Raw genomic sequence first — 23,805 nt, 5'->3', positions numbered from 1 at the left:
TATCATCTGCTGTGGAGCACTGTCAGCTCGGACTGCAGGAGAAAGCATCTCACTTTGCTTTGGTCTCACACTACCACCTGCAGGCTTCCCAAGTAATTGCCCTGGCACATCACAGACAGGGAAACTGAGGCCTGGGTAGAGTGGGAGGAGAACAGCTAAAGGGAACCCACCCCTGGCTTCCCAGGCAGCAAACGGCTACACACAGAGCAGCTGCTTTCCAGGTGCAATAGGCTGGTTTGTTTGGGACTGCCACCTGCCCCTTCTCCCGGGAGAGCACTGCACCAATTTCTTAAAGTGGTGAATATAGGGACTGCTCAGAGCGAGGGGCTGGGCTCCCTGGCAGCAAGCTGAGAAGAAGACACTTGCTGGAATAATTTTCTAGGACCATGGAAAGATGCCCATTCATTTTGTGACTCACCTCTTGTACCAGATTCATGAAATGGAAAGACTTGTCTCACTGTAGACAGTAAGAAGATAGACTGTTCAAACCAAAAAATCAAGTAAGAATGGTTAAAAAATCACCTTCACTATCCTTTTATTATCCCTCCTCCTTTTCAAATTAAAATATTTACATGAACCCAAGCCTTTGAATGTAGGATCCTATTTATGTAAACTTATTAATATTTATGATGTTAGAGGGCGCACTGCAATATTCCTAAAGCCCTGCATAAAATCCCGATTAAGGTCAGGGAAGGGATCATATTGAGATGGCTAATGTGTTCACAAACAAATTTAAATTTCCTTCCCTACATTCTCCAAACAGAATTATTTTCTTTTCTTTCACTGACACAATCTGTTTTGCTTCTTTTTTTTTATTATTTTTTTATTTGGCCTTTCAGTTCTGGGACAGATACAGATGGCAGAGTGTGTTTCATGGTAACTTGAGTCTCAGCAAAATATCTGTCTGAGTTACAGCCCTGTAATCTCAGGGTATGCAAGTATTAGTGACGAGAGACAAGGCACTTACTCCTTGATCCCTCTCAGCAGCCAGGTGTAAATAATTCTGCCTTTTAACATGTAAAGCTTATCGCTTAATATTTTGAACATGGGGCTGGGATTGAAGATGCCAGTGCCTACCCTACCTGCTATCCAGTCAGTCCTGAGACCAAGCTCCAGCAGAGCACAGCAGTATATCTTCCAAGTTTGGTTCACCCATGGCACAATGCTCAGACTTCAAAGTAAGCAGAGGTGGGAGCACCATGCTGGGCTGAGGGCAAACTTAAGGCAGAGTAGTCACAAGCAAGCCCTTCTAGAGCTTTTCACAAAGGACCATGTCCAGGAAGGTTTGATCAGGACTTGTAACCTTGGACACCTAAGGGAAGTGTCTCAGCATTGGCTCTGAGAGTCGCACCCACAGCTTCTGCTAAAGTTCTTCTCTTTTAAGCTATTAATGTATTTCTGTTTCATACATGTTGCCTCAGTCCTTTCTTATTATAGTTTTGCATTAGGCAAAGAGTTTGTGTGGAATACAATTTTCATGCTAGTGTTAAATTCCTTCTTTATTCCTTTAATTTTGCTGTCTTCCTTTACCCTTGATGAAGTCTTTCTCTCATCTTCTTCTCTCTGTTAAGCCCATGTGAACTACAGATCCATAGGTAAATAGAAATAAATTGCAGAAGTCCATCATTAACCTTAACTTTGCCTGTGTATGCCTATGCATTTATGACAGAACTTTATTCAGCAGTGCTGAAGAGAAGCATGTGTAAGGAGTGCTGCTAATGTTGTATATTAGGGAAAGTTCAAAGAGCAGTGTTCTGCAGGGGAGCAGGGGGGAAAGGAGCCACAGCAAACAGCTGCTGTGGGCCTCCAGTAGCCCAAAGAGTTTGCATGAGGCAGGTGCCCCTGACATAGTTTCACTGTTTTGTTCCACCTGGAAGTGTGTGGATTGACCAAGTGTTTCCTTCCTGCAGACCCTCCCACGATCACAGAGTCCAAGAGCAATGAAGCCGCCACAGGACGACAAGCCTTACTGCGGTGTGAGGCATCAGCAGTGCCCACGCCTGATTTCGAGTGGTACAGAGATGATACCAGGTAAGGCCTTTAGCTTGCCTCTTCCCTCCTCTCTTCTTCAGTCCATTGAATAGAGGTTCCTGTTATCCTCCCCACCTCCTCTCAAACAAATTGCTCCTTACAATCCGTTTGAGTCAAAACATCCCATCAGTCTCAGCAGAGCCAGCATGGTCATGGCTGGAGGAGGCAATTCCTCTCTGCATTGGAGAAGCTGAAGGAAGTACAGAGGATGGAATTCTTGCCTTGAAGTCAATTATGGGCCAATACCCAATTAATACACTGTTCATATGTTAAGAAGCCCATGACACAGACCAAAAAGTTAGTAGTATAAGTCTTCAATTAGGTAATGCTGCTCCAGGTGCATTCTTCTAGGGAAAGGAGCTGCTGAGGTATGAGATTCCCTCACCTGTGCAACCTGAGCCTTTAAGACTTTCATATGAGAATAAATGAGAAGAGAAAAAGAATCCATCCTTTCTACCTGAGCATTTACCTGGCATTAAGAAGGTTGTGTTATTGCCCTATATTTTAAAGTAGCCAGCCCTGAACAGGGTACCCAGGTTCAGGGGTGACTTGGCATTGATATAGGCACATATTGTGAATCAGTGTGTTTCACCAAGAATATGTTGCTCAAATACAGACTAGCCTTCAGCTGACCATGATGCGTTAATTTCCAGAGTGACTCAGAGCTGGGTAAATGCTTCCTCCCTTTCCCTTGTCTTTTCTTGGTTCTTCACTGCTTTACCAGTGGCATTGAGTCCCACTGAACTACAACGTTCCTTTCATTTCTTCCTCCTGTTTTCCATCTTGGTCTATTTCTTTGGTCTGTTTCCTCTCACATCTCCTCCCTGCTTCCCTCTATCTTCACCTGCCAGCTGGGCTGAATGACTTTGCTTTGCTGCATGCTGGGGAGGGATTTCCTTCTCAGTACACAGCTGCCATTGCACTAGACACCTCTTCTCCTGTCTTCCCAGGATAAACAGCGCCAATGGTCTGGAGATAAAGAGCACGGGGAGCCAGTCTCTGCTGATGGTGGCCAATGTCACTGAGGAGCACTACGGGAACTACACCTGCGTGGCTGCCAACAAGCTGGGAGTCACAAATGCCAGCCTATACCTTTACAGTAAGTACGGGAGAGGGTGAAGAGAGACTCTCACAAAGACACAGCTGTGCAGGAAGCACATGGTGGCCAAAACTCAGGAAGGCATCTGCTTTACAACCCAATCCCCTCACACCTCCAGCCATGACCTGGCTTCCAGCACTCTGCTTCGGATACCTAAGTGTTCATACTTGCCTTGAAACACAAACACAGCCAAATCAAAAGGTTTACAGTCAAGCCCTTTGATTGACTAGCTTTGCTGAAGACAGATTTTGTTAAAATAATAAAAATGTGTTTGTTTTAAAGCTGGAAACAAAAAGCCCTTTAGAATGACAGCCCCTTTAATAAGTAGACAGAAGGCCAGGGCTCAGAGGATCCATGACAGCTGAGAAATGACAAGTAATTCAGAGAGATGGAGAGAACTAGCCACCGAGCCTGAGGAGAACAGTGACAGAGTCAAGAAAAAGAGAAATTGTTTTGAAACTGGAAGGGACAGAAATGAGAAAAGACAGAACAATTTTAAAGGGATGTACCATAGGGACCATGGGAGAAAAGGTAATCAACAGATGAAATATGGAATAAGGTTCCTTGGATCTCATTCTGCTACCTTTCCATTACTGAGCTTGTCTTAGTAAGTATTAACAGACGGAAGCTGGGACTAGATCAAGCACTAGAGCAGAGTTCCTGCTGGTTCTGAATTTTGCAGCTGATTCAAACCTGACCCTAAACAGAGCCCCTGCCCCTCACCTACCATCCACATGCACATACAAACTGTGGTGTATTTAAAATGCAGTTCCCAGTTCCAGGTCTAAAACTTGGGCTAGACTTGGCCCACATGTTATTGGCATCAGAGATACACTGCAGCAAAATGACCCACTCACACAAATGAACACATAGACACAAAAGTGACTGATGGCAGTGTTCCTGTGACAGTCCCAAATTGAATTAAAACTCTCATGTCATAACCTGCATGTCATTTTAAATAGAAGAAAAAAAAAAAAAAAAAAAAGCTATGTAAAGCAGTCAGTATGGGATGCAGTTTTGTCTAGTTTCTGCTCTCACCAAAAAAAACAAAGTTATGGTTTGGTTATTTTTAACAGATGTAGCGAAAAGGGATAAATCCATGGGCATTCTTTGTTTACCACCTTTGGATTTATTCCATGGCAGTTTGAATATTTGCAAGTTTGGGTATATTTTGTGGCAGTTATTTTTTAAAGAACAGGTATTATCATAAAAGAACATATATTTGATTTCCTGTAGCATTGCAGTACAAAGTAAATTTGTACTTTGAAAGTCTTTTCACCCTGGTCTTGTGACTGTCATGAGATTCAAAAAAAAAAATCCTCAGGCAGCAATCTGGAACACAATTTTCAAATACTCCAGATTTTTTCTTGCTGATATTAATATAATTCTAAGTTTAGAATCCATTATTTGTGACTGAATTCTAAATTTGGCCCTCTCTGTTGGTTCCTGTTACACAGATGAGCTGAAATGCATCACTGAAACAAAATATAAGATGAAATTCAATAATGTATATATGCACATATGATTTTAGTTGGGGGGTTATTTTGCTAGAGAAGCATTTTGCATGTCTTCAGGACTACACCTCAAAGGATCTCAAAGGACTTGCTAGCAATGAATATTTTAATATCACAAGTCATTTAGAAATGGGTGAGTGTTGTTAGCACCATTTTGCAGTAGGAAGTTAAGGTACAGAGTGAAGAAATGGTTTACCCATGGTCATAAAGTGAGTGGCAGAACCAGTGAGAGACCCAGGGAAACCTTGCAAAGTTGCTATTAACTGTTCCATGAGGAACTGTGGCAATTCTTAAAGATGATTTGCAACAGTGAGGATCCTATTTTAGCCCCCTTTTGATGTGTATGAAGAACACTTTCTTTCAAGTTGTTGGATTTGGTTTATCATTTGTTAGAAATTCAAGGCTTGTTTATACTGGAGGACACAAGAGAACTTCACAAGAGCCAGGAGAATGGAAGTGCAGGAGCTGAAAGAGATTTGATGATTTTTAGTGAAGTCTTTCTAATTTGTTTTTGTTGCTTGGTTAATCCCTACTTTTTCACTGTGCAATTGCTTCATATTGTTTCAGGAAATCTATGCCCTTCTAGTTAGTGCGGAAGAAGGAAAGAGAGAGAAAAAAATAAATTCAGGCAGACTACAGCTGCTATTTTGAAGGTTAAGAAATCAGGGGGGAAATGAGTGAGGGGAATGCAGCTTCATAAAGAAAGCTGCTGAAAAAAAAAACCTACAAGCCCAGATGAAAGAAATACTGTAGTGATCACACAGTAGCTGAAATAACAGGTAATGCACATTCCCAGCCACATACCCAGACAGAAAAATAAAGTAGTGCCAAGTTTTTGCAAGGTACAGAAGATACAGATACTTGGGAGTGGTTTTCATCCCTGGAATCAGAGACCTTATTTCCTTTTTAAACAGAGAACAAGCTCACTGTAGAGCAACATCCCACCGGGGAGGTAAGTATAGTGATGGTTCCTCAGCGTCCCATTGCAGCACAAAAAAGAATGGCATCAAGGAGTGAAGAAACAACCAGAGAGTTAATAATGAGCTACTGGCAGCTCTGCCTGAGGTGGAGGGTAGACAGGGAGAGAGTGAAATGATGTGAAAGAACAGTTTAGCAATAGAGAAAAATTGGTGGCTACCATTTCATGAAATCTCAGTCAGCGTTGAAAAACTCTCAGAGAGACTGAGTGCCTTAGATGTCAATGTCATAGATAGAAGATGCATTAAAATACAAAAGCAGCCTCCTTGAGCTGCATGAATAGATAGCTAGCAATCTTCCTTAAAGGATGTAGCAGCAGGATTGCCTGCTGTAGGTGGAGAGATTTACACCCCTCACTCCTGGAGACTGAGTTTACAACAACATAAATATGGCCCTACCAAAGGTTTAACTTACCCAAGAAACTGTCTCCAACAGCAAATTTGGAGTATGTTTGTGGAGAGGGTACTCAGGTACAGTTTGATGATACAACTGATCTAATAGCTTGCTGACATTTCTTGCTCCCCAGTCCTTCTGCTCATCCTGCTCTCTGCCACGTGGTTTTGTTGTTTCCCTTATTCTGCCACTCAGTGGACATCCCACTGAGGCTGTCCAATCTGCTAAACCATTGAACAGGTAAATGAGCTTTACTGCTCATCTCCCTAAAATGCCCCAAATGTTTTCTGTCACTGTACTAAGCTGAATTAGTTCATGGCTGGGCTCAACAGGCACCAAAGCCCATGCAGGAGAGGAAGCTCTATCACACATCTGTGGGTGTGAGGAGTTGGGAGGCAGGACCATGTTTGGCAGCACTGGTGAGCCAGTGGGTTGATTCAGCTCTGCAGAGCCTGGGAGCAAGGTTTGTAACCCCTAAGCACAAAAAAGGGGCAGTAATATACATCTCTGTGAAAATTACCTGACAGAGAGGCAAAGCCAGGGCTGCCATCACAGAGCAACAGAGGTGAAAAGCAGTGACACAACTGAAGCAAAAGGGTTCTTCCTCCAAGTGTATTAGGAGACAGGGAACATGATTTCTTTTTGTTTTACTTATCTAGCAGCATTATGAAAAGCATTATGAGTGAAGGTCACAATTTGTATCTTAACACATGCTACACAGAATATATATCTATAAACACATAGCAGATACACATTTGCTGGAGGAACACAGATACATAGGTTTATGTGTAGGTGAGTATGTATACATAGGCATGTACCTCTGTGATGTAAAAGCAAACCCACACACCCTCCACAGGCACACAAGGAGGTGCAGCACCTGGTGCATTCTAGCAAAGCAGAGAAAAGAAAGAAAAACTTTTCCAAATTAGTTGCCTTCTGCCTCCTGCCGAGCTAGCCCATCCCATAGGCTGAAACAGGAGACAGCAGCACAGTGCTGCACATCCTGATGCAGTCCTGCTGGCTCAATTGGCTCAATTATAGGAGACTGCCACATCAGCAGGTCCCCTGCTGCATCCTCTGCACCCTTTGGGGAATCAGCAAGCGCAGAGGTGAAGCAGAAGCTGGCAAGACAGTGCCAATTCAAGAAGCTTCAGATTGAGCCCAGCAGTTTTATTTGCAGCAAGGCACGTTCCTAAAAGCTGGCATTAGCCTCTAACTTGTCATTATTTGTTAGCATCCTGCCACAAGTGTGCACACACTGATATCCCTCCTTCCACTCTGCCCATGCTTTGTTGTGTCCTGAGCATTTGGTTACTGTGGTGGCTGCTGGGGTTTGGAACCTCAGCTGTGGCCGAAATCCCTCTTAGTGGCTCTTAGTGCACACCCCCTGTTTTCCTCAAGGCTGTCTCAGGAGGGAGGAAAGTGGTTTGGGCTGACAGTCAGAGGGAGCAAGGCTGAGACACTGCTAATGAGCCAGGGTGGAGCAATAAAAGCAGCACACAGTGGGAGAGGGGAACAGAGACGGAGTCCTTGAATAGAAAGCAGCATGATAATGAGGCTGTAGTGCTTTGCTTTAACTGCTTATGCTGTGCAGCCTACAGCCTGCTGTGCAGGAAGAAGGTAAAGGGGAGTTGAGTTATTTAACTAAACTAAATAACAAGGAAGTCTTGTCAGCACAAACAGCCTGCTTTCGCAGAACAATAGTCCCCTGTTGCTACATAAACAGAGAGATCCAGGCTAGACTTGTATTTGATCTCCGCTGTGCCTGCTGTGGATTCAAACAACTCCATTACCACTGTAAGGGCAGGAGTTCTGCCAGTGTCATAGGGATGGGCCTGACCTGCTCAATCCTCATGAGCTCCAGTGAGACACAAACTCACTCTTTGCACCAAAGATACTGTAGAAAGAGCATTGGCCTCCAAATAGTTGGGCCTAGGTGATCAGAGGGTAATAGCGGCCTACTGATTTATCCTGCCAAGCTCTGTGTCCATCAGCAGTGATCTTAGCAGGTAAGCCAGAAGATAACTCATTGCCCCAGGCCTATGAGCTGTTACAGCTAAATGTCTACCTATGGATCGGTCCATGGGTAGGAGCTTGTCTCGGTCAGTACAAGGCATCCAGCAAACTCTGAAGGCAAAGAAAGGAGACCCAGTGATAATAGTCAAGCGTGGGGACCTTGTATTCTTGGGTTTGTGTCTGGCTCTGCCAACAGTTCAGCATTTGACCTTGGGCAAATTGCTTCCTTGCTCTGTGCATCACCTGCACCATCTATGGAGCAGAATTAACACTACTGTTACCCTCAGAGGGAGGTCTCTGGTACTGGTTTCCTTCAGTATCTGTGCAATTCTTTTGGGATCCTTTGTGGAAGAAGCAAACCGTAAAGCCAGCAGTGACGTATATCAAAGTCCTGCTGTGACGCATAACGAGGACACGTTATAAAAACCCTATAAACAAGACAGCAGGCTCTGCCTACAACTGCAAAAACACTCTCCCTCTCAGAGGACAAAAACTAAAGAAGCAGAATGCCCTTGGGGATTTGCCAGGGTGACTGCTCCCATGCACATATCCCCAAGGGAGCTATCATTGGCAAGAAATCCATTGTGGAGAAGGTTCTGGGGAGGCAACAACTACCCGTGGAGGACTTCCACAGCTCACCTCTCTGCCAAGACTAGCTTCCAGACAGAGGTGTAGCTAAGAGGAGCTGTAGAGTGATGACATGAGTGGTCTTGAAAGTCAGAGGGAAGATATGGACCATCAACTCCAATTACCTTCACTGCAGGTGCTTAATCCCTCTTGCTGTTTGGCTATTATTTGTTTAGTTTTTCAAATCACTTCCCTCTGACTCCCAGTCCCAGGGGATGTTGATGTGTATTAGGCATGTTGCTAGCAAAATGCTCTGTACATGAAACCTACTCTAGTTCATTTAATTTGGGGATGGACAGCTCCATCAGGTTTGTATCTGCTGCTTGCTTGGTGTGAAAAGTGGCTTGTCCTTTTCTCCTGCATGTTGCTTATTGTTTTTTTTCCCCCCTTAGAACGAGTTTTACCCACACTCCCCAATCCTTTTCCAGGTCAGTATGTGTTTTATGTTGAAGTAGCTCTTTAGCCGGGTCATTCTCCATCATCCTGACAAATGCTCAGAGCTAGGCATGGGCAAAACAGCTCAGAAATGCAGGAAAATAAGGGCTTTCCCTTCTCATTTACATGTCATTTTGTCTTTTCTGCTCACCTTCCTCATCCTTCTCTTCCCCCTTCCCTCTTCAAAAAACTAATCAACTGAATAACAACAACCTTTAACCAAGCTTTGAGCCATGACACTGAGTTGTCACCCAGGTGTGGACAGTCTTTAGTGAGGTTCAATCTCTCCGCAGACCTACTTCTAAAACACAGCCCCATCCTAAGCTCTCTTTGCCCACTTGTTCAGATTTGGATCAAAAGCATAAACAGACCTAAAATTTTGCAGAGACAGTGGAAAGGACAAATGGAAAGCTAAAAATTAAAACACTGCCAGGATTTTTTCACTCTAGTTGAGCTTCTTATCATCCACTGTGAAACACTTTGTGTTCTCATGCTTTTGTACCATCTCTCCAATTCTTCCAGTCACATAATCCTGCATCTGAGGCAGAAAGCATGAGGTGTTACTGTCTGCTTTATTCCAAAAGGGAAGAAGGTATGAAGGCAAAACATGGTCTGTGTGGTTTTTTTTCTGTCTCTGTGTAGCTCACTACTGCCTTGGGTGCAGACAGCATGGTCCCGACATCTATATGAGATTTGGGACTTGGTTGTGAGCTTTTCATTCTGAATAAGCACAGAGACCAGGCATGTCCAGAAAGCAGGCTACAGGATTTGAAAGTAGTGTTTGAAACTAAATCAACAATAAGGCAGCAATTCACTGTGTTCACTGAAAAAATCTTGGCCTACGGCTCCTCAGTATCTTTGTTTTGCTGCCATATGAGGAGGATACACTCAACTTATGGGCTGCTCAGAGACCTAAATTGTTAATGTCTGCACAGAGCTTTGGGACAGAGTGTTATTAGGAACCCGTGTTGTTTTGCAAAAGAGCACCTGCTTGAACAAAGCACCTGCAGGTACTCCCATGAAAAGAACAATAAATGCTGGGTGTTACACATGCTCCATTTAACTACTCTGCTGTTTTCAAATCAAGCTCTGCTCTTGGCAACTTATTCAGGCTCAGGATGTAGTCACAATTGCCTATTTAAAAGGCAAATCCACAAATACAATTAAAGAAAAGTACCTTAAAAAAAAAAAAAAAAAAAAAAAAAAAAAAAAAAAAAAAAAAAAGGAAGGGGGGAGGTAGAAATCAAGCTACCATTAAAATTAAATCCCAGAGAGTGATTTGTAAATAACATTGAAGGAGCTGAGAAAAGGAGTAAAGTAGGCCATTGGGAACCTACTGTGGAAAAATAAATCCAATTAAACACCATTATCTTATGTATTGCAAATGAAACTTCTGCTTGGATATGAAATTAAAGTTGCTGAGGCTGTTTTGGATGTAGGGTTTTGAGGAGTTTTCCAATTTTAGGTGTTCTTTTTTTTTAAGCAGAATTTTCAATGACAAATATTTTTGTCTGATGAAAAACCCAGGGCTCTTTGGTTTTATGATTATTTTTATTATATATCCTTAAATTCCACAGGCAGGCAATGTTAATTTTTTTCATAGCCAGCTCTGTTTACAGCTGGTTTTGAATTAGGAGCCCATTAAGCTAAATGATAAAGCAAAATCTGTGAGTGAGCAAGGCCAGGATTCCCATTACAAATACACCTCTTAATCAACTTGCCAAGGCCGTTCTGCACAGCTGTAGTTGATCCTTTGAAACACTTTCCCCTCCGTCTCCAAAGCTGTTAAATTTTTACTGCTCCCCAGTCTCCTGAGATCATCTTGAAGGACGTCCTGGTGTGCCATCACTCCTGTGAGGAGTCTCCAGGAATTTGTGGTGCCAAATGCTGGTGTATCTCCAGTGACCCAGAACACACCAAGAGGATTTCACAGAGGGGGAAAGCAGAGTTTAAATACTCTGGGCCTCACTTGTTTTCTGAAAGCCCTTACACCAGCTTCTCTGTTGTGGGCCTTCAGCACAGTTGCTGGTGCTTTTCACATTTACTTTTACTTTGCTGCTCACCTTCAAAGAAACCTTGGGCATAAAATTTTGTTAGACCTTTTTCTTTCTGTGAGTTGATATTCTGAAAAGTAGTCCTCAGCCCTCAATTAAGCTGTTCCTCAATGACCAGAATCACAGCCTTCTTCCTTTTTCTCCCTCAATTTTCATTTCTGTTAATCCTCAGTAACACTTCCCTGCCCTGTGGTGTTTTGAGCATTAATTTAAAAGGAAGGTGATTTGAGATGAAGAGCGCTGTAGTCCTGCTAAGCATTGCTATCATTAGCTAGCTGCTGTGGAAACATCTTGCTTTCAGGCAAGCTGGAGACTCAGAAGCAGCCCATTCAACTAAACAAATGGGACTTGAATTTGATGAGACACTTTCCTAAAATGCTGGTGGAGCCCAGCTGATTCAGCTCTCAATTGAGCTGTCCTTGATAAATTTTCCAGCTCTCCCAATTTTGCAGCCTAGCACTCAAAATGCTTTGAAATGTCTTCTGGGATGATGCCACATCATCACATCTTTCTGTCTGCATTGTAACATCATGTTATAATTGGCTGACACAAGACCTGGCTGTCACCAAGCAGGGGCCTTAGTGCATCACCAAGTGCCTTTTCAAAAGGATTTTTCTTCTGGAAAAAGAGAATTTGTTCATTCCACACCACATCTGCCAATGGAAGGGCAAGCATGGCCACTGTTGAACCTCAAAGGGACCTGTCAAAAATATGACACTAGCTCCATCTTTGTCCTTCATTGTCCCTCGTCTTCAGCCCTTTGAACATGAACTCCTTTGCTTTGATTAGCACCTAGTGTCCACATCAGAATGGCTTGACCAGACTGGTGGGCTTCAAAACCTGTGAGTCTTCCTCACGGGAGTTTTGTGATGAGGGCTTACCAGAGGCTAAACAGGGGCTTTCTCAGTGTGGTTAGCTTAATGCCCTGGGAGCTACGCAAGGGGGATGTGGTGTTTCAGAAAGCAGCACATCCAGAGTTGCCCACAGGGCAACAAGTGTGTCAGTCTTTGGGGCCTGATCAGACAAAGTCATGGTCGTCAATAGGTTGACACAAGATTTATAGCAGTAGTGTGTTAGCAATTAGCAGAGTGGGGGGGAAAAGGAGAATGAGGAGTCCTGCCTTTCTGCCAAAATGTGCACTGATTGGAGAATGACCCTGTGTGACTGTAGATCGTAGATAGTCTCCATTTAACTGTAGCCTGTGTAGCCTGTACTGTCACTAATGCCTTCATCAAGTGGGTGGGAGCTGAGGGAAGGGAGAAAAGAGATGTTCATTTGGGTCTGATGGCCAGAGTGGAAACAGAGAGCAGCTTTCTTTCTAATACCCTCTCAGTCCTCTTTCCTCTCTCTGGGTGTCCTAACTGTGCAGAAGAGAGCTCCTCTGTTGCAGTGGTCACCTCCCACCCATCTCTGCTCCCCTTTTGCTTTCAGCAGTGCGTGGCCCTGCCGGTTCTGCTGAGCCGGCTGCTCTTGAGTCAGCAGTGTCTGCTTTGGCAAAAGTGTGGACATCTGAAGCCATCAAAGCTAAGGAGAGAAGCAAGGGAGATTACAGCAGAGACTACAGGCTGTAAACAGTTAACATTTTATGGAGGTTTGCTGACTAGGCAGTCAGCCCTGCCAGTATGGTGTGACCAGCTGAAAAACCCAACCACCTCCGGAGCCCTCCTCACTGAGGCCTGAGGGTGCTTTCTCATTTGGGCTCCAGAAAAGGGTCAGTGAAAATCCAGGCCTTCAGACCTGTGAAACAAACTGGTTGGCAGAGCTAGGGAAGTCACAGCATAGACAGGTGTCTTGGTTTGAAAAGACAGGAGTCTGTGAAGGAAAGCAAGGGCCTCTTGTGAAATGGAAAAGGTAAGCCCCTCTCCCTCCGAATTACCACAATTTCAAAATAAAAAGGCTCTCAGGCAAAGATATGGGAATGGGAATAACAGTTCTTTACTAGGAAAAAACTAAATTAAAAAAAAATTAATTAGTACAAACAAAACTACTGATAGAGTCAGAAACCTGACAACCTGAGGAGTCAGGGTGTTGGTGATAGTCCAGTTAAATGGTGGCTGCTCCCCCTGGAGTGGCAGATGAAATGCTGCGAAGCGGTGAGCCCGTAGAAGAGTGTAGTTTCTCTGAAGGTCTGGTGATGGGTAGATGGGCCTGGTCTTCCTCTGGGAATCCAGTGGGGAAGAAGCTGCTCCTTTGGGAATCCAGCGAAGAGGCTGTTCTGATGTCCCAGAAAAGGCTGATTTTATGCAGGTAGGGATGCTTGGCTCCTCCCTCTGGGTGGAACATCTCACAATGGGATGATCTAACTTTCTCAGTCATGCAGTGAGCCATTCAATGGCCCATTAAGAGAAGATATCTCCCCGGGGGTGGGGGAGACATTGTTCTTGGAAGAGATAAGAAAACTGCCTAACTTAACAGAAGATACCTGCCCCACCTCCGACAGATGGCAAATAGAATATATGCTTATCTTACAAGCCAGGACAACAGGCCAAAATAGACAATCTTGTATCTTTGTAATCCGGACAGAGAAACAGAAAAAATAACGACCAGAAAAAATAATGGTCATAGGGACCAAGCACATGAGGGTGTATTTGGAACCATGTCAAGTCTGGTATTCCCATAAATCCTAGGACATTCAAGGGACATAGTTCAGCTGTACTGGTCACTCCACAATGATGTGTGGCTGACTACTCAGGGCACGCCTCACTTCCCTGAAAGCTGCCTGAGCCCCAGATACTGGCAGCTGATCATGGCCATGGCCCTGGGTGGGAAGCACAACTCACAGCTCTCCTTGCTTCTCACTGGTGGTATCCACCCAGATTTTCCAAAGAGCTCTGTGTCCATTTGGTGAGTGCAGAAGGGATTGGCCCTGCAGGATGGATGCTCAGACAGACCAAGCTTCTCTTGCTGCTCAGGGTCAGTGTCAGTCCCTGCCAGCGCTGCAGGCACTGAGGGCTCGGACTGAACTGGATGCCAAGCCTGTGGGGCCTTCAGGCCAAGGGAACAGGGAGGACAAGGCAGGGTGAGGGCAGACAGCCAACATCACAGTAATTGCTTCGTGCTATTTCATAGGTACGAGGCAAGGGATGGCACTGTATCTTATTTTGGCTGCGTGGTTTAAAGTGAGTAATACCAAAATCAGAGGTGATGATACAATCTTCCAAAAGGAGGTAGTATGAATGTAGACAAAAACAGCAACTTAGGGAAAATAGACGTGCCAAGAATTGATGCCAAGCTACCAACATTGCTTGGTGGGTTTTGCTGAATAGCAACAGACAGCTTCTGTTTGTTGAGATTGCTTAAAAAAATTAAAAGCCAATCTGCTTCTTCCCACCCCTCACCAAAAAAAAAAAAAAAAAAGTAGAGAAAAGAAGCAGGCTTTCTTAGAGAAAAAAGAGAGACACAGGGGGAAAGAAAGAGAAATGGCTTTGCTGCCTGATCTGTTTCTGTACTTTTTGTTCATTATTTTAATTTAGATTGATTTATTCCAAAATGAGCCTTGGGTTGTATATATTTGCATAGTATAGTGCTGTGGAGAATCCAGTGAGTGAAGAAGATCAGCAGTACCCCACAGAGCAGAGCTGGGGCAACCTCTAACCCTCCTGAGCCAGATATCCCCCACCCAGAGGACACTCATAATCTGATACCATCTGCATGTTAGATGAGCTTATGAAGCCATCAAGTGAACCTTCCTCCTTTAGAGACATTGAAGACAACCTATCCCCACTGCACAGCAGGTGTGATAAATCTTTGCTCTCTCCCTCCTGTTCTCCTTATTTCTTGTGTTGACTGGCTGGAACTGCAGAGGGCAGCAAGGAGGAGGATGAAGAACTGCCACTGTTCTCTTGATTTAATCCTTACACACACGCAAAAACTCCTTCAACCCCCATGAGAAAATGACCAAAGAGTTTTTCCACCTTCCTCCTCCTCGTCTTCACCCTTCCATTTCCAGTGTAAACCACTCAAGAATTTGCCTAACAAGCTGGCCTCCCCTCTGGTTATTGTCCCAAGTGAACAGTCTCTCCATTCACTAACCCATGACGGTAAGTTGGTTTGGAAAGCAGCAGGTTTATCTTCCCGGTTCAGGCAGTGCACTGGGCCCGCTTGTGAACCGGCTGCCATTCAGTGTCTGCTCTGCTGTTGATAAAGCACATTACACATGGCTGGGTTTGCATGATTAATACAGCTGTCTAAGCGCTCTCTCTAAAAACAAAAACAACCAGAAAGGAGAAGGGAGGTGTGGGATTTGGGAGGGAGGGAGGGTGTGCACGGGGATAAAACCCAACCATTCCAAAGAAATCAGGCTTGCAGAAAAAGCAGAGTGCTCTTGGAAGGCCTTCCCTCCCATGGGTGAGCAGGTCTGTCAGCAGCGCTCCCCTGCAAAAGGGAGAGGCCTCATGGCAAGGTGAGCAAGGAGCAATGTACATGGTCCTTATTACCCAGCATCACCTGCATGTCCTGCAGCGTGGGGACTGGATGCATGGGTGGGAGCATGGGATCAGGCCCTGGAGAAGGATGTGCTCTGACCCCCATGGCTTCAGCAGGTTCTGGTCAGACAGCCCGTCTGGTAGGTGTTGCAGCTACACAGGCACACTGACCAGTGGTGACACTTCCCAGCCACGTCACCATACTCACCCTGTGCTCAGAGGCACAGCCCACATGCACTGAGCAACCTTCAGGCACCCGAGAACATCTAATGAGGAACAGGAATAGCTTCCTGCATCTTTCCCATTGCTCCTACTCATCTGGCCGAAGGCCTGCTCAGCAGCCTGTGTAAGCTGTATTAACTTTCTCTTTTTAATTACTGGGCTGGGAATGGGCTGTGGGAAGCCAAGATGGCTTCCTGCTCTGGCTTTTCCAGGCCTCAGCCAGGTATTAAAGCCACGCTTGCACTGGTAGGGTGTTAAGGTGACCAGGAGTCTCACTCTGGGATTGCACACACACAGACACTTCCATATTTTGATGAGAACTACAGGGGACACAAGGTAATATTTACTTAGACCTCACACTTTAGAGACATATACCAGCACATGGGCCCAGCTTGACTGTCATGACATTTCTAAATCACTGAAATACTGAGAGTGATATCCCAAAGACCTCAAGGACAGGCTGGGAGGACACTTCTATGCAGATATTAGAGAAAGATAGGGAAAGCAGAGGCTGCAGTAGGACTGGATTTCAGTACCAGAGTAACCTCGAGCACACTGGCCACCCCCTGCCCCAATTTAGTTCTTTTTCTGCTCCAGTCACCCCTATGCATGTCCCCTGCCTCTTCATTTCTGTCCACAGCCACTCAAATCTTTCCCATGCCATATATCCAATAAAGCTTGTAGAAAACTATAGCAGGGATGAAGTGAGTAAACAGACAGACATGAAACTGATGAAAATATTATTTTTTCAAGAGGTTCCAGAGCCTCCAATTAGCAAACCTGCTTCCTAGGGCTGTGCTTGTTCTGGGTGAGGGAAGCTATGCTGTTTGTCCTCTATTGAGATACTGGTTTATGTGCTTGTCATCACCTTTGGTCTGCTGTGCCCAACACATATGCTTGAGAGATGAGCAGGAGAGGGATTGCTTTTTCCTTGGAGAGCAAAACACAGAAAAAGCTCAGATCTTCCCCATAATGTCTCCTGAAGAAGTCTGTGCTATGTGGTTGGTTTGTTTATTTGTTTTATTCTTTGCTTGTAGAATGGGAGTCTTTAATGTGTGATTTGAAGACAATACAGTTTTAAGTATCTGATTTTGTATCAGTCGCTGGGGAAGGTTGGGTTTGGGGGGTGGTTGTTTTTTTTAAATAAACCTTCAGTTGCTAGGGAAATTAAAAGGGTGGGAGGAAATGTCTTCAGCTATGAGAAAACATTAAAACTTTTTATATACACAAGACAGTTCTGATGATGAAAGGTCTGTGTAACCTTGAAACAAAGGTGGTCTTCTATCCACCACCAACCTCACTGGTTGGGATAACAGTTCAATTTTAGACTAGGACCAGCTCCAGGATAAATGGTGTAAGCCAACAGCTCTTGAGCACTACCACCTTCTCAGAAAGACACTGAGAAATGCAATTTCAGGGATATTCTTCAGACCTTAGGGAAGGATGGGTGAGCTGCATTACAGAATGAATCTTCATTCCTCTAAGACGTGAAGTGTGATAGATGAGTACTTCGTACACCATGAATGAGCTCCAAAACATGGGGAAGAACTGTTCAGTGCTAAAAAAGCATGAGCAAATTCTGAAATACATTAAACCAAGTGCAAAGATTGATAGACACCAGAGACATTTCCTTAATCTTATTGGAGAGTTGCTGGAGGGCATCCTCCCCAGCTGACACAGTGGTACTTGCACCTCTAGGAAAGCCAGTCTATTGCCACTGCAGTCACAGTCAAGTTTTAATTACAGGAGCAGAACTGGTAGTGACAATGGGGAATGAGCAGGCAATGAGCAAAATAGCTTCAACACTGAGAACAGGGAAGAAAAAAATGTGTCTTCTTCTAAGAGGAGGGGGGAGGAACAGGAAAGAAATAAGAAAAAAAATCCCCAAATGAACCCTAGTAAGTAGAAGCTGATAATCCCTAAAGCCTCAGAGTAGAGTGCAAAGCCCTGGAAGAAAGAAATTAATAACTTTCAAAGTATGACCTTGAAAATGGAATTAACAGTATTTCTCCCTTTTAAGCCTTCATGATAATAAAGATTTCATCTTCTGAAGCCCTGGCAAGAGAGTCAACAGACTAGGAAAAATTGCTTCCTGCAGAGCAGCTGGCAAATGCAAACCCTAAGACCCCTACAGGCCCCAGGGTGTGAGATGATAGAGACACCTGCCTGATGCACATCCTCTTTGCCTTGTGCCTTCTGCTTTGCAGGTGGGGTTTTTTCTTCCCACCTCCACCTCCCAGTTTTGTTCCTATTCTCTGCTCATGAATCAGAACGCCAGCCTTCACTGTAAGCAGAGTCAGCTTATCAACAACATGGAGCCCAGAGCTTCTCAGAGTAGACAGCACCTGAAAAAAACAGCAGGCTGGCTATGCTTAGTTTGTCATCACTCCTTCCTTCCCAGCACAGACAAGTTCTCCAAGCCCATCCCATGCTGCTTTCTGGCTTCTCTTCCATTCAGAAACTCATGGGGACCAATTACCCTCTAACACCAGATTTTACCTTGCACTCCCTGGCAGGATCCCAAGGGCAGATTCCCCAAAGCAAATCAAGAGCCAGGAGCTCTCTGATGCCCTTTGAACCTTCTCTGTAGGCTCTCTTCCATCAGCAAACTGCAGATACGTCAAGCTCTGGAGTCTTGTTAATGTAAATAAGAGAAAAACTGGCACCTGCATTTTGGTTTACTCAGATGATGAGATTGGCAAATGTGGATGTAAAACATACAGATGGGTGGATTATTTTTTTCCTTTAGGAATATATCTGCTCTCTGCCTGCATCTCAAATGATTCTTTTTAAGGATCTGTGCCGGAAATCTCAAAAGTAACGGGTTCAGTTTCTGCTGGTGATGATCATGGTGCACACATTTGGAGGCATGCCTTTGGTGAACTTGTGGGTTTACTTACCCATCTGCCCTCATCTGCCTCTTAAGCAAGGCTTATGTGTCATGGCACAGCCTCCATCCCCCTCTCTAATGGGCCCCTTTCAAGGGTGCTACTGGTGTTACAAAAAGGAGCTGGAGGGAGTGGAGAGACAGAAGGGGGAGCACCTGTGTGGAGGAAGTAGAATAATAGGATGGCTTGGGTTGGAAGGGACCTTAAAGACCATCTAGTTTCAAATCCCCTGCTATGGGCGGGGCACCTTCCAGGTGCCCTAGACCAGGTTGCTCAAATCCCATTCAATCCGGCACTGAATATTTCCAGGAATGGGATATCCACAGTTTCTGTGAATGCCTCACTACTCTCATAGTGAAGAATTTCTTCCTTATATACAATCAAAATCTATCCTCTTTCAATGTAAGACCATTACCCATTGTCCTATCACTATACACCCTTACAAAAAGCCCTTCTCTAGCTCTTGTCAGCCCCTTTTAGGTACTGGAAGACCATGGTGAGGTCTCATGGAGCCTTCTCTTCTCAAGGCTGAACCACTCTGACTATCTCAGCCTCTCTGCCTCTCTGCCTCTCTGCCCCTCTTCATAGAAGAGGTGCTCTAGCCCTCTGAGAATTTCCATGGCTCTTCTCTGGACAGCAACAGGTCCATTTTCATGCTGGGGGCCCCATCATAAGCGGAATAAGTAGAGTGAGTTGCAAACTTCACCACCAACCCCTGCACCCTCGGTTTCTGCTGCCGTAGTGGGTAGATATCCTGCTTTTTATGTGTCTTCCAAAGAGGTTTTGCCAAGGATGCAGATGTAGTGGTTGTGGAAAGATGCAGGCTGGTGGGACCAGATTCCGTGCCACATCCATGTGGCCATCCGTGGCTGGCTCATTGGCGGTGGCTCGGAGCGCGCAGAGCTGGCACCCTTCCCTGTGCCGTGCACAGGGGGACCCGGGGTTTTCCCGGACGGGTGTGCAGAGCCGCCTAGCCCCGGCTGTTATTCCCAGCGTTTCCCGTGCCGTCCCCAGCCCGGAGGCTGCCTGGATGGCCAGGCGGGTTTGGCGTCCTTCGGCTGCCACCTCGCGGGAAACGAGCGGCGCTTCGGCGGCGGCGGACGGGCGGGGACAGAGGGACAGAGACCCGCAGCGAGCGGCCGGCCAAGGGAGGGTGACAGACATGACGAATGACGAGTACGAGCGCTGTTCCCCGGCATGAGGCCCCGGCCCTGGCAGCACACCTTCGCTTGCTGCTGCTTTTCGCACCTGCTTTGGCGTCTGAGCTTCTCCGGGCGCCACGTCCATACCCAAACAGCTCTGCTGCAAACCCCACTTTTGCCCCGGCAGTTCTGAGCCCAGGCTGGTACTGGCTGCCTGCCGTTGCAGTCCTGGTACTGATATGCCCTCTTCCCATAAGCATCATAACTCCCCTCTACCTGTCCCACTCATCCTTGCTTTCCTCTGTCTGGTCAGGACCTAATTTCTTCTCTTTATCTCCTCTTTTCCCAGGACCTGTTCTCATTACTTCCCTAACCTTTGTGCTTAAGTAACATCATCCATTTCCCCATCCTCACCCTGGCTGACCTCTCCTCCCCTTGCCCTCTTCCATGTCATGAGCTGAGCATTCCAATATTGCCATTTCAGCTGAAGATCTTCCCTGGTATCATTTCCTGTGCTGTAGCCCACCATCGGTACAAGTGTAAGGTTCATCCTGTTACCTCAGTCCACATTACCCCCTTCCCTATATCTCTTATCATAGCAGCCTTTTCCCATGCCTCTGCCCAGATGCACTTATGTATTTTTCACCTTCTCATGCAGCCCCCAACCCCCAGTGGGCAAAGGCCTCTTAAAACCTACCCCCTGTAGGTTTTAAGAGGCCAACACAAGCCATGAGGCAAGGCCTGTGCAGGGCTAGCCTTCCAACCTCAGACACTGCTGCAGAAGCAGGGTATATTGCAAGTTTTCGTGATAAAAAAATCTAATTTCTCCCTTTCCTGGGAAGATCTGAACACTCCACAGCTAATTCTCCCCACATTGAGTAGTTTCTTTAGCCTGGCTCTCCCATAGTGAGCAGAGGAGGCTGCAGAGCAAGGAGTGACTGAGACAGTTTTAGTCTAGCCAGTTCAGGTAGCAACTAATAGCAGGCAGCGTGCCAGGCCACCTGTTAATGCCAAGGTCCTAAAGTCACAGGAGAACATAGCACCCAAATTGAATGTGGGGCCACAATGTCATTGCTGGCAGCTGACTGCTGCTGTGCTTCTTCAAGAGCTGAGGGAGGCTGTGGGTATGGAAGTCTCCAGGCAGTCCAGAAGTGACCAGACAAGTTCACAGAAGAAGAAATCCCAAAGGGGTGCAGCTTCTGCTGGCTCACAATGACTGTGAAGCAGCTGAGGTAGGCTAGTATGATGCCATGCTGGCCACATGCTCCTGGCTGGCCCCCACCCAGCCCCCACAAAGGACAGCACTGAAGGTTAGACAAGTCTAGTCTCTTGGACTGACCCAGCAAGGGTCTGTCCTTCTGGTGTGTTCCTCAGGCTGTTTTTGAGGATGAGAGCAGCTTTTGACTTTGCAATCTGGCTGTGGTTTGCTCTGAATATAAGCAGCACCCTGCTTTTCTCATCTTCCTCTGCCATCTAATCCAAGTCCCCCATCCTTCTCACTGTGTCTTTTCTTACACTCTTCATGGCAGGAGGAGCAGTTCTTGAACCATCACACACACAAGCATAACAGCTATCCCATGCCAAGCCTGGTGCAGTAGCACACACCCCACGTCCTCTCTAGTGAAACCTTGGCTAGGCTGGCTTGCAGCCCTCTGCACGTGAGGGCATGCAGCAACTCTTCTGCCCCATGCTGCGTGGAACGGTTTGCCTGCAGGAGTGTTAAGCACTAGGTGAAATTACTAATGTCCCAAACTGAAGGGTCTTGCCACCCCTTCTTCATCTTCACTCAGAAGTACGTGGAAGCTCTCCCAGAAGCATTAGTGGGGGACTCCTGGAGCCTCTCTGAGCCAGGCTGTTGTTCTGGGCTGTTGCACACAGGCAGGTAGGCAGGAACAGTGAGGTCACTGTGGCATGGCTCTGTTTTTCCCATTGTTAAATTTAAGGATTCAGCTAGGGTTACAGTGTCTTGGGGAGAGGGGTTGGATGGGGGCTGCACATGATCCCCTTCAGCTATGTGAGAACTACAGCTCTGTAAATCTTGGCCAAGGCTACCTTGTGGTGTTGCACCAATGCAGATCACCCAGGCTGAATGTGTGGCACAAATAAAGCCTTGGAAACACGGGATGCAGTGTCCCATGAGGCTGTTGCAGCACGATTAGGCACCATGGCAGGGCTCCAGCTGCCTCTGCACCAGGTATCCAAGTATCTCACATTTGGAGCAAGGAATAGCAGTGCAGTTGTTCTGCCCTTGACAGTTTTCAGTCTGCTCCTTCTTGATTTGCTTAATGGGATCTGACTCGGTCAGCATTTAGGGTCTGGGGTCCCTTAGGGTTTAGCTGTGAAATGCTGCCAGATATTCATATTAGCTCATCAGCATCAGAAACCCAATTTCCTCCCCTTCAAAGCTGTTGCATGGTCACGGACTTGACAGTGTTGCCCAATTGCCGGGGCGGGCTTGGGGGGATGAATAGCCCGGGATATTATAGTAAATTCCCAGAGCACAGGCTCAAGGTCACCGAAGCAGGAGACCGCAGGGACAGCCCCGAAGCTCCCGGTGCCAGCGGACAGGGAGCAGGGGTGGGCAGCCGGGGCTCTTTCATGAGGGGGCTTTCTGCGGGCTCCGCGCGGCGGCCGCCAGAGGGCGCCGGAGACCGCGGGCTGGCCCGCTGCTGCTGCGGGACCGAGATGGCGAGGGGATGCGACATGGGGGCGACGGGACCGGGATGGCGAGGGGATATGCGAGATGGTGAGGGGATGTGCGGGAAGGCGAGGGGATATGCGGGATGGCGAGGGGATCTGACATGGGGGTAGGGGACCGGGATGGCGAGGGGATGTGACATGGGGGCTACGGGACCGGGATGGCGAGGGGATGTGTGGGGATGGCGAGGGGGCTGCAGGGCAGGGGGTTTGCGAGGGGTCTGTACGCTGGGGGCTGCAGGGATGGGGGGATTGCGGGGGCCCTGTGCGCTCGGAGGCTGGGGCTGCGGTGTGCGTGTGCACACCTGGGGGAGCCGTGCCCACGCGTGCCTGTCCACATGTGCACGTCCCACCGTGCAGCAGGATGGGGATGGGCACGCTAGGTGAGGGCAGTGTGCGGGTGGGGGGATTCCGAATCAGGTGTGCGGGTTCTGCAGCACACCGTGGCCGCCGTGGGGGCTGGCACTGTCCCCCCAGCGTGGGCGCTCACCCGTGGCCCTGTGGGTGCGGCAGGGGCATGCACAGCCCACAGCAGCAGCTGCTCGTGCACACACATGGAGAAGTCATCAGGCAAACATGGGATGGCACAGCCTGAGTTGTGCCTGGGAGGGAAGGGTGACAGTGATAGAAAGAATTGAAAACGGATGCTATTTCCTGCAGAAAATCTCGCTCAAAGACAAGCATTTTATTTTCTTCCAGCACTTTTGCTCCCTTTCTTATTACACTTGAGCAGCTGTTGTCCTCCAAAACATTGTTTTGTGATAGAATTATAACCTCCCCACATTTTTACAGTACTTGTGACAGTACCTATGGTAGCACCCATGATGTGTACTCTATGTGCTGTAAAACCCAGAGATTCCATGTGGCACCCAGGGTTATGTGCAGAGGCCACACTGGATCCCAGTGCTCCCAGTCAGCCTAACACAGTGCCTAACATCTGCATGGCCTGCTGGTGAGAACAGTTGCTGGTGTTAGCCTGTGGTGTGGCACAGAAGATGAGCAGGACTGCACATGGAGAGGTTTCTGCAGCCATCTGACTGGGACACACAGAAGCCACAAGAACATGTATCATTTTTCATCTCTGGAGATGGGAGTTTTGGCTTTTCAAATGCCCTCAAACTTAGACACACAAACTCAAGCAGAACAGAATCTGGTGTGACCCTCTCCCAAGTCCTCCATCACACCACATGTGTTTGTGTGTCCTCTCTTATACCTGGATATTGCAGAGGCTCATCTCTTCACCACACCACCACCACACCATGCCATGCCCCTGCCCCCAGTCCCC

The 23,805-nt window shown here is 46.7% G+C and overlaps 1 protein-coding gene across 8 annotated transcripts in view; it reads left to right on the top strand.

Moving 5' to 3' along the window:
- LSAMP (limbic system associated membrane protein) overlaps window positions 1–23,805 on the top strand; it is an 889,023-nt gene that overhangs the window by 855,886 nt on the left and 9,332 nt on the right. For 6 of the 8 annotated variants that reach the window (XM_054002813.1, XM_054002791.1, XM_054002788.1 and 3 more), the window contains 3 exons: window positions 1,911–2,031; window positions 2,982–3,130; window positions 9,051–9,086. In XM_054002813.1, the coding sequence (XP_053858788.1) occupies window positions 1,911–2,031; window positions 2,982–3,130; window positions 9,051–9,086 (306 nt within the window). Of the gene's footprint in view, window positions 1–1,910; window positions 2,032–2,981; window positions 3,131–9,050; window positions 9,087–9,615; window positions 9,630–23,805 lie in introns of those variants that run through there. The other 2 variants (XM_054002817.1, XM_054002799.1) reach the window with 2 other exon arrangements.

The sequence above is a fragment of the Vidua macroura genome, chromosome 2, assembly GCF_024509145.1.
Source record: "Vidua macroura isolate BioBank_ID:100142 chromosome 2, ASM2450914v1, whole genome shotgun sequence".
Classification (NCBI taxonomy): Eukaryota; Metazoa; Chordata; class Aves; order Passeriformes; family Viduidae; genus Vidua; species Vidua macroura.
This window is presented reverse-complemented; position numbering and strand designations above follow the sequence as displayed.